Raw genomic sequence first — 11,156 nt, forward strand, 5'->3', positions numbered from 1 at the left:
CAAGTCTGGATCCACCTCTGAAGGGCCCATGCCAACCCAATGCACAGGTTAACATACAGATTAGCACATGGTAGCTCAGGAGAGTTAACACTCCCTCTTAGCAAGCCTAGTAGAAGCAAGTCAGCACAAGGTCTCCAAAGGCCTAATTTTCATGGGTAAGCATTGCAGGATCAGCCTGTAAAGCAGTAAAATTCATGGAACATGATTCCTTACATGGAGGTTATTGATCAAGCACAAATTTGATGCAATCCAGTTCTATTGAATTTGACCCTAGGTTGTTGGATTAGAAATCCTTAACAATTCTTAAAAGCAGTGAAAATATTAATGTTTCAACTAAGGAAAATGTTTGAAAGGAAAGCTGTGGGGTTTGTTTTGATTATTTTTTTTTAAAAAACCCTCTTTTTCTAATGAATAAACTCTCTGAGACCTGTCAAGTTTTAACTCTGGATTGGCAATGATATGAAGGCAAGACAGAGACTGAAATGAGAAAGATGTTATTTCTGGTTACGAAGCAATGAAAAAGAAGTGCTTGAACATAAAAGACTTTATAAAAGTATTCAGAGTCTCATAATTTTCTTGTACATTCCTAGATACAGCCAGCGCAATTGAGAAAAGGATGCAGAAGAGCAGGCGGCTGATCATCCTTCTAACACATCATTTGATTAATTGCAAAGAACCTGCTTATGATCAACACATTGCTTTATACAATGCTCTCATTCAAAATGATACAAAGGTGATCCTGCTGGAAATGGAGACAATTGGGACTTATGAGAAGCTGCAGGAATCTCTTAGGTTTGTTATTAAGAAGCAAGGTACCATCAAATGGAAAGAGCAGCACACTGTGCACCCACAGTCACTCAATTCTAAGTTCTGGAAACAGGTGAGGTACCACATGCCACTGAGGCTCAGGCCTCTGTCCTCATCTAGTGTCAGGTGAAAATCCTGTTCCACTGTCAGGATGGACCACATGCCTGCACCTCATTTTCCATTCAGTAGGTACATTATTTTACCACCTGGAAGCCTGGCAGGACTTTTAAATTTTTTCAGTCTTTCAGTTAAGTAACAAAAAAGTAAAGTGATGGAGGAGATCTGGGCAACTGAGGGAAGTTTTTACAAGTGTGGGAGTTCTGTAAATAAATCATTCTGTGTAGAATTTTGCATGTCACAGGAAGCAAAATGTGCCTATACCCTTTTGACATATATTTGAACACAGAAATGAAGGCTATGATTCTGAGTAGCTGAATGCCCTGAAGGTTTGCTTTACCTTTCCAATGCAGCTGACCAAACATAAATGTCTTCTGTCTTATTTGACTCGAAACTATAATGTATATTATGTGAATAGAAAGTAGAGTGTTGTGCTTTTAATTTTTTTCCCCACCACTTATTTGTTTTTTATTCAATAGTAATACTCATACCATGAAATTGCATTTTTTCGTAGTGTGGATGCTTCAGAAAAAACTCTTTTGAGACTGATGAGAATATAGCATTTAAAAAAAAAATACAATGTTAAGGGAAAAAAATACACTGGTACATAATTATATGAATTTTATATATTTTTATATATATACATTAAAATGTATCTCACAAACATGGGAATTTTTAAATCTTTCATTTATGACAGAACATGTTGTTACTGCTGTTATTATCTCCAGATAGAAATAACATTTTAAAATTGAGGGTGTTTAGGGTGTTTTTTTTGTAGACTGATAGCATTCCTTTAAGCTATGAGAAAAAAAGAGGCTGCATTTTTGTAACAGGCAGTAGCCACTTCTTTTCCTCCCTGCTCTGTCCTTATGCCTAGCTACACTTTCTTCTGATAAGGAATGCACGAAGCTGTGAAGGTCAGAGCCAAATCTAGTTCAGGGATGTACAAATGAAATGTGTTCTAGTACAGATATCCTTGGAAACTTTAATCTTTTTAGCTTCTTAGAGCTAGGAATTTTCTTATTGTTGGAGAAAGCTTGGTTTTGAGCTTCAGGCTTGCTACAGAACAGACTCAAAAAGTGAAAAGTAAATGCAGAAAACCAAATGTTACCGAGTTCCGGCTTACAGAACAGGAAAGTGCTTTCCTTCTAAGTTTCAAGTTAATGTGGATGTTCAGACTTGTGGATATCTATTTGGAGTAGGAAAAATATGGATGTGACATATATAGATTTTCTATCAACATAAAATTTAATGTTCTATGACAAGCTAAACAGCTTTTCATTAATTAGTTATATTTTCATGTACTCATTGCTCACTTTCCACAACTAAAAAACATCCAATGTTGCATTTAATTATCACTTCATTAGATTGTGTGCAGTGTTGGGTCCTTTTCATGAAGATCCCTCTAGGTAAACGTCACTAACTCTGTAGAAGCCCCACAAAATGGGTTCATGCCACTATAAGAGACTTGCTTTATGCCTACAGTACCACTTCTTCCCATGGAAAGAACACTAATACTAAGTCATGTGTAAAGGCAGGAAAACCTGTTCCTTTACACTATGAAGATTTTTCACAGCAGCTTCTGAACAAGACAGAATATTCCCTTCCAAGATTATTACAAGATCGATTTTTAAGAGATTTTTATATCCTAGGCACTTGATGAGGAAGAAAGATGATAACTGACTATCTTAGGAACAAAAAGCCTAGGATGAATTTTGAAGCTGTAAAAGTAGAAGGAGGAGAAAGTAACAAAAAACAAGGAAGTGCACGGGGTCAACAGTGAAACAAATTACTCTGAAATGTACTGACACCTCATTGACTTCTGTAAACCAGGCATGTACCTGTGATCGTGTAGCTGAGACGACAAACTCACTAAATGACTCTTGTGTTGACACCCCTTTTGTATCAAACTTCATGGTCAGTCAAGAAAAAAGAGGAAAACAATATCAAACAAACTCTGAAAAGTGTTTGTTTACCAGCAGTGAAGAGTATGGCCTTGACAAAAAGAAAAGAGGCAAATTCTGAGAACTTCAAGTAAGTTTTACAGAACCTAGGGAGTGAGTATATGACTGCAATAATGTAAAAAAACCCCCACAACCCAACAAAAAAGCAGCAGTTGTCACTTCTTGTTGTTTTCTAATATTGATTAGTAAAGAAATCTAAGATACACATTAAAATTAGCGTCTTTCTACAGATGTTATCACATTTTTAGTATTAAAGAGAAAACAACATTATTACAACATCAGCATTGCTGAGGCCACATCTGGAGTCCTGTTTCCAGTTCTGGGCTCCTCACTAGAAGAAAGACATTGGACATATTGGAGAGAGTACAACAAAGGGCTGGAGGAAGATGAGGAAGGGGCTGGAGCATATTTCCTATGAAGAAAAGCTGAGAGAGCTGGATCTTTTCAGCCTGGAGAAGAGAAAGTTCCCATTTGAAGGGAGGGTGCAAAGAAGAGGGAGCCAGGCTCTTCACAATGATGCCCATTGACAGGACCAGAGGCAATGAGCAACACAGGACTTTCCCACTGAAATCAGGAAATACTTTTTTTTATGGTGAGGGTGACCCAACACTGACACAGGTTGCCCAGGGGGAGTTATGGAGTCTCCATTCTTGGAGATAGTAAAAAATGGCCTGGACACAATCCTGGACAACCAGTTTTAGGTGGCTCTGCTTGAGCAGAGGAATTAGACTGGGTAACCTCCAGAGGTGCCTGCCAGCCTCAGCCATCCTTTCATTCTGTGAAATGAGACATTAAAATAATCTAAATTTAAAAAAAAAAAAAAAAAAAAAAAGTTTTTAAAAGAAAATTGGCAATTTGTTTTTTTTTGTTTTTTTGTTTTTGTTTTTTTTTTCCATATTACCTCAGATAAAAGCAAAGTACACTAGGCAGCCTGCCTTAGTGGAATAACAAAAGGTGTAAAAAATCTCTCCTTACACCATAGAAAGATCGTAAAAGAATCAGTTTGAATACTTAAAGCTTAAACCACACAGAACTTTTTTTTTTTTTTTTTCTTTTTTCTTTTCCCTGAAGTACAACTTTCATGTAGTGATTTAATACCCTTTAATTCCTCCTCTGTGTTTCTCTGATTTTGGTATCTCAAGTGTCTCCGGAGAGCAGATGTGCTACCCTTGTTACTAGAGCAGGGTAATTATGCCATCTGGTGGATGAGCAGGTATCAAGAGATTCAGACCGATAAGAAACGAATCAGTTTAAGAATGGCTTTAGCATTAAACAAAGTGAAATGTTCCTGGTGTGCACGCTGCTATAAGCTCCTGAAACCCATGCAGCATTACTTGAAAACAGCAGCTCAGGATCTGGCATTGAGTATACAGTGCTGCCTCTCCTACAGTAACATATTCTGAAGGAATAGGAAGAAGTGTCTTCTTGCTATATAACTGCAGTCATACAGAGTTGTATGTGCCCAGCTACAAAATCCTACCTCACCTCATAACTGAAAGGCATATGTTGCATTGCTGGCAATAAAAAAAAAAAATAACAGAGAGACCAGAATGAGCACTGACTTCACTGACACTGAAGCCAGTGGTGAAGCTCCTGGTGACTTCCAAGGTATGAAAAACAGTTCCTGCTAATATGAAGTAAGTTAACTGCAAGCAACACGTGGAATGTTCTGCCCTCCTTGCATATGCTATTAATATACACCAGTCCTTTGTGTGAATATCTTGAATGGTTTGACCTTGAGGTCTGCTATACTGTTATTTGATATTCCTACAGCTCAACGCAACATGACCTCTGCTGGCTTCTTCACTTAAACGACAGTACTGAACAGCCAGCTTAGCTATTGCGCCTGCCACATTCAGGAAGAAAGTTTTACCTAAATTTGCCTCACATGGTTGTGAAGCACAAGAGACTGACCACTAGAACAAAGTTTTTCAAAGCTTTAAAAAGTTTTTGTACTGTGTGTAACATTAATTTTTTTTTTCAATATTGGACAAAGATATGTTTGGAAAGTAATATGTTAAATTGATAACATATTCTATAAAAAATTTATATATGTACAACTCTCTGTTTCTGGCTCTTTCTAGGGTGGACTAACTGCAGCTGTCATGTTAGAAATGTGTCCTCCCTTTTCTCACTTTAAACTGTGAGCTGCATGTCTGATTTTCTATGAAAGACAGAATATGTTGTGTAGCATTTGATTCTTTAAAACTTTTTTCAGTCTTTATAGACCTCTGTCCTTGAGAAGACAATGCAACAAACCTCCTTGATGCTATTTCAAAGTGGATGAAGGAGAAGAAGCTGTCTGGATTTATAAAAGACAAATAATGCACGTTCAACCATGCTGCAGATAGTGGCAGAATCCTGGATGCTTCATACCTTGAATTGATCAAGGCCTTTGACAGAGTCTGTTGGTGGAATACAGATAAGTTGACAAAGGCAAGTGGAAAAACAGCTAGTGGAAAAACGATATCCGTGTGTGATCAACATGTTGTGCTCAGTATACAACTAACCTACCAGGTCAAATTTTGTGCTCACCAAACAAGGCACTGACATACTAGAGTGAGTCCAGGAAAAGACCACCAAGAGCATAGGACATAGAGGGAGAGGTCAAGAGGTCCTGCTTCTGTCTACAGAAATGTAAAAGAAAGATAGAATAGGTTGACCCAGACTCTTCTCAAAGGACCACAGCTATGGGACCAAAAAGCAACTGGAGTAAATTAGAACATAGGAAATTTGAATTAGATATTAAGAAAAAAAAAAATAAATCACTGTAAGCATGGTCAAATACTGGAACATGTGCCTAGAGAGGCTGTGGGATTTCCATCCTTGGAGGTGTTCAGGACTCAGCTGTACATGTTCTGAGCAGAGGGTGAGACTGATGACCTCCAGAGGTCCTTCCAACATGGATTATGCTGTGATACTACAATGTGGAGGAGAGTTTGAAAAGAGAGTTTGTGCAACTATGAGAAACATATGAGGCTCTAACAGAAGCATTAGCAGTCTGGAACCTGCTTTTTGACATCAGAGGACAGCTGAAAAATTTACAAAATATAACTTAACTTCTGCTAAGGATTAGTATAACTGGTGTACAGAGATATCAGAAGTAGATCAAAAAGGATTATTACCAGCTAGAAGCAAAACTTCTTGTACTGTGGTTACAAGAGTTGAATGTGTTGCTATTTATGATGGAAATAATTTCACATTTTAGGTTTTTTGGCTAGCACCTCTGTGTAGTGTGTGTTGGATGGAAAGGAAGATCTGAAAAATTGTGATAAGCAATTGGTGTTCTTTAGCTGATTGGTCAGGTGGTCACAGCTTCACACAAAAATCTGTTTTTCAATATTAGTGCAAACTTTCATTTTCATCATGGTATTTTCATAAGGAAAATTTGAGCTGTAGCTATTTTTGGTTGAGTTACTTCTCTACTATGAGGCTATGACTTCTCCATTAAAATTGCATTAATCTGGGAACTAAAAAGTATAAACTGTATTCTCAATCATCCAAGTGCAAGGTCCTGCACCTGGGCTGAGGCAATCCCAAGCACAAATACAGCTTGGGTGCAGAATGGATTGAGAACAGCCTTGAGGAGAAGAACCTCGAGGTCTTGGTCGATGAAAAGCTCAACACGAGCCGGCAGTGTTCACTTGTAGCCCAGAAAACCAAATACATCCTGGGCTGCATCAAAAGAAGCATGGCCAGCAGATGAAGGCAGGTGATCCTTCCCCTCTACTCTGCTCTTGTGAGACTCCACCCAGAGTACTGTGTCCAGTTCTGAAGCCCCCAAAACAGGAAGGATGTGGAGCTCTCTTGTAGTGAGTCCAGAGGAGGGCCACGAAGATGATCTGAGCTCGGAAGCACCTCTTCTATGGAGACAGGCTGAGAGAGTTGGGGCTGTTCAGCCTGCAGAAGGCTCCAGAGAGACCTCACAGTGGCCTTCCAGTGTCTGAAGGGGCCTACAGGAAAGCAGGGAAGGGACTTTTTACAAGAGTGTGTAGTGATAGAATGAGGGGTAGTGGTTTTAAGATGGAAAAGGGTAGATTTAGGTTAGACATCAAGAAGAAATTCTTCACTATGAGGGTGGTGAGACAGTGGAATAGGTTGCTTAGGGAGGTTGTGGATGCCCTCTGCCTGGAAGTGTTCAAGGGCAGGTTGGACGGGGCTTTAAGCAACCTGGTCTAGTGGAAGGTGTCCCTGCCTGTGCAGAGTTGTTGGAACCAGGTGATCTGTAAGGTCCCTTGAAGCCCAAACCACTCCATGATTCTATGATTGTATGATTCTACAATCGCATATTGCAGAACTAGTTATGACATTAGGTGAAAGGACTAATTGAACACAGAACTTCCTACAACACAGATGAAAGTTCAGAAACTTGAGAGTATTTCAAAAGGATATGAAAGCAAAGAAATGTGAGAACATCTCATGGAAAATATTGCTGTGCAAGAGTCAATTAAAAAAATAGATATTTCCAAAGTGTCTCTGTCAAGACTTGGCTTGTCAAAGTAAAAAGCTGATGACATTTTGCTTTACCATTTTATTTGTTGGCAGTTAAATTGTTTTTTGGACTCTTATGTAAAATCATTATTCACTATGATATATGCTTTCTTTAATTTTTAAAATCAGACACTGAGTCATAAAATCAAAAACTACTGCCAAGTACCTTGTACATATTTTTAAAGTAGTTATAGTGGGTCAAATTCTTAGCTGGTTTTACTGAAGTTGTGCTGATATACAATCATCTCAGTCTGTGATTAGGAAAACAAATTAGACGAGACAGTAAAACTCTCCAGGGTTCCTTTGCTTCACCTTGGCAGTAAAAATATGCAAAGAAGCCCGGTCTGTGGAATCCCTCCTGTTTTAGTGCAACCTGCTTGTTTTGCTTCTGAAGTGACACCTGGTGTTGCTATTGGGAACTTTTATGTTCGCAGCTGTGTTGGGTGAAGAAAAAGGTACCTGTCACCAAACAAGTTTCTGAAGATGGAAAGGATGATCTAGAAATAAAAGAAATCCTGAGGGGATGATTTATTTATTTTTTTTTTGCTTGTGGTTATCAAAATAACTTTATTTAGAAGTATAGTGGATCATTGCACAGTACATATCGAATAAACCATTTGTGTGAATAAACTTTGGCAAGCATTCATTTACTCAGAAACAGTACTTAAATAGGAAATACGGCTGCCAGAAATCCCTGGTGGATCTACAGTTCCCATATATCCACATTTGCCCCAGCAGCAGGCTCAGCTACTGGCAGGAGATCTTATTTAGTAGTGAATACACACACTCCTTTTGCAGTAAAAGAGCTATAAAAGGTTTCATGCCTTGAAAGCTCCCATTATTCATTCCCCAAAAGGGGATAGCACAGAAAAATTTGCACTGAAATGGGGACATTTCTGATCAAAGTATTGTAGGATCCCCATTCACCTTGCTGCTTTCTGCAAAACAAATTTTTAAATGCTTTTTGAGGTTTGGTTTGGTTTCGGTGTTGTTTGTTTTGTGTTTGAGCCTACAGGTTACTTCTTTGCACCTCCTCATTCTCAACACGACCAGCGAGGAGGAAGGAAGCTGTAGCAGAGATAAAAGTTGATTGATTTAGCTTAATATGTATGTTCCTAAACCTCTACACCACTTCCATGACACTTCTTGGAAAAGACCCCAGCAAAGGGGGTCTATTCTGCAATTCGTCCGAAAAGCGGGCGGGGGAGGCGTTTCGGGCTAATGATCATAACCCGAGACATCACCTCCTTTTGCCTTTTTTTTTCCCTCGGAAAGTTGTTGGTGGGAAGTCCCCAGCTCCTTCAAAAGCTGCTCTTCACGCTTTTCACTCGCAGGAGGGACCTCTGGGTTCCACCCACCACCGGGTGACAGCCCCGGTACCCTTTGAGAAGCCTGGTACTGCTTCAACCTGCCCACTCTGAGCTGCTCCCCGGCCCCCCAACCCCCGCCTCGGTTCCGGGAAGGGTTTCTTTCGGGAAGCGGCGACAGCGCGGGGTTCCCGCATCCCGGCGCAGGAGGGAGCGCCCCGGCCAGGTAGGGCAAAGGTCGGCTGGGGGAAGGAGGAGAGGGAGTGGGGAAAAGGAGGAGACCGGGTACCGGCAGCTCCTTCTTCCCTCCCTGGGAAGAGCCGAGCGCCTGCCTCTGGTCAGGGCGTCTCTGCGGGGCGGTGCGGGTGAAGGGGGGTCCCTCGATGTGCCCCATCCCATCGGCCCCACTCGGGGGGCAGGCCCTGCCCCGGACCCTGTGCGGCACAGGGGGCTGCGGGTCCGGCTACGGGAAACCCTGCCTGTCCTCCCAACTCTGCCATTTCCCAACATTTCCTGCCCTTAGCCTTCCTGTCCCCCAGCCTTACCTGTCTCCGCAATCCTGCCTATCTCCAATCCTGCTTCTCCCCAACCCTACTTGTGCCCCCAACGCTGTCTGTTCCTGTTCCCCCACTTATCCTATCCCCAACCCTATGTGTCCTCCCAAACCTGTCTGTTCCACCACTCCTGCTTTTTCCTAACCCTGTTGCCCTGCTTGTCCCCAACTACGTTTGTCTCCTCAACCCTGTCAGTCCCCACAACCCTACATGATCCGAAAACTTCCTGTTCCTAAACCTTTCCTCCCCTGAACCCTGCCTGTCCCTCCAACCCTGCCTGTCCCACCAGCTCTGCTCTTTCCCAACCGTGTCTGTCCAGCCAGCCTTGCCTGTCCCCAACCCTGCCTGTCCCCATCCCTTCTTGTCTCCATCCTTGCCTTCCCTGTTTTGCTTCCCCTGCCCACCACACTTCTCTGTGTTACCCTAAGCAGCCTGACCTGCCCACCTCTTTCCAGTCCTACTTTTTTTTTGTTGTTGTTACAGAGATGTAACAAATAATTTAGCTCTGAAAGGGCTTATTTAAACACAGAGCCCCTCACCAGCACTGCAAAGTTGCCCTGTCTGGGCTGCCCCAGGCCCTTTCCCTCACACCTTGGAGGCTCTGGAGCGGGGCCGGCTCCTTAAGTGTTATTGTAGATGGTACAAGGAAACATCTGTGTATCAGTCCTCAAATGCCTCCTTCAGAAAAACTAATATTCATAATTTGCTGTTACCTTTACATTAATGGTAGTGAAAATTAATTTCTCATATCTGCTTTTTCCATTTTCCTCCTTGCAGTCAACAGCAGTTCACAAAGTGAGAAATTCCACTCTTCTTTCTCAAACTGAACTGTATATATTGCCTACCTTATTGAGAGAGATTACTCTCTGTAGTCTGGAAGGCAACCTCTGCATCTGCTTTCTACCTGGGAAGAATTGCATAGTGAGTAAACAACTTCACTTGTGTTGTTTGAAATGAAGACAAATATTTTGAACCAAGAAAGATCAACCCTGGCAGAACTGTGATTAGACCTGCTATGGTTAGAGCAACTTTGCTAGATCCTTTTGTTTCCTTCATGAATCCTATGTGAATTATGGCACTGTATGGTAATATTTGAAAAGACTTCCACAAGAGCCATCCCTGAAGAGGTAAGATAAGTGCTTGTCCTCCCTTGACCCCCAAATGTTTGCTAAAACATTCTGACATTCAGAATCCATAATCTCTTAGTTATTAAAAAAAAAGGAAGGCACAACACTTTGGGACCAAATTCAGGTTTCCAAAAGCGTTAATTAAAATGAGTTACTTGACCAAAATCGAGTGTCACTTTGATGTATCAGCCCCCTTTCATCCCAAAATCTTCTGGTGATTCTAGGAAATAAGGAATGATTATAACCATGCTTAAATGTGCACAATTGCCTGGTTCATAAGGTATCAATAATGCACTTAAATAATGTAAACCTTCAGTTTATTTAATGATTTTGTTGGCTTCATAGCAGCACAATGATTTTTAAGAAAAATTTTTTATTATTAAAATTTTGTCCATGACTTTGTATGAAATTTCAAAAAACTTGCTTAAAGCTATCATCACTTTGGGCCACAACTGAGTTTTTTTTATACATTTTGCTTTGCCTTTGCAAATTTACAAATCCCTTTGCATTTTTCCCACTGAGTATTTTTGTGCTCCTTTATTAGTCAGAGAAACTTTGCCTTTAAAATATCTCCCTGGTTCTTTCTGAAAATTAAAAATTTATTCTGTTCTTTGAAGGATCTCTTTGTCTTTGCTGAGTTTGATCAAAGTATTTACCTTCTCTGCCCCCCCCACTGTTTCTTTGAAGAGTATGCAAATCATATGTCTCAAATGTAAATGCTGGTCACATTCAACAGCAATGTGAGAGTAAGATTAAGGACCTGTGTTTTGCTTGCTAATAGTAGCCACT

The 11,156-nt window shown here is 40.7% G+C and overlaps 1 protein-coding gene across 1 annotated transcript in view; it reads left to right on the top strand.

The window, feature by feature from the left end:
* Positions 1 to 7,261, top strand: part of IL1RL1 (interleukin 1 receptor-like 1) — a 28,486-nt gene extending 21,225 nt beyond the window's left edge. Inside the window, exons 10-11 of the mRNA XM_009997883.1 lie at positions 591 to 812; positions 7,242 to 7,261. Of these exons, the coding sequence (XP_009996185.1) occupies positions 591 to 812; positions 7,242 to 7,261 (242 nt within the window). The remainder of the gene's footprint in view (positions 1 to 590; positions 813 to 7,241) is intronic.
* The last annotated feature ends 3,895 nt before the right edge of the window (positions 7,262 to 11,156 follow it).

Source organism: Chaetura pelagica, unplaced genomic scaffold (genome assembly GCF_000747805.2).
Source record: "Chaetura pelagica isolate M959 unplaced genomic scaffold, ChaPel_1.0 scaffold123, whole genome shotgun sequence".
Taxonomy (NCBI): Eukaryota; Metazoa; Chordata; class Aves; order Apodiformes; family Apodidae; genus Chaetura; species Chaetura pelagica.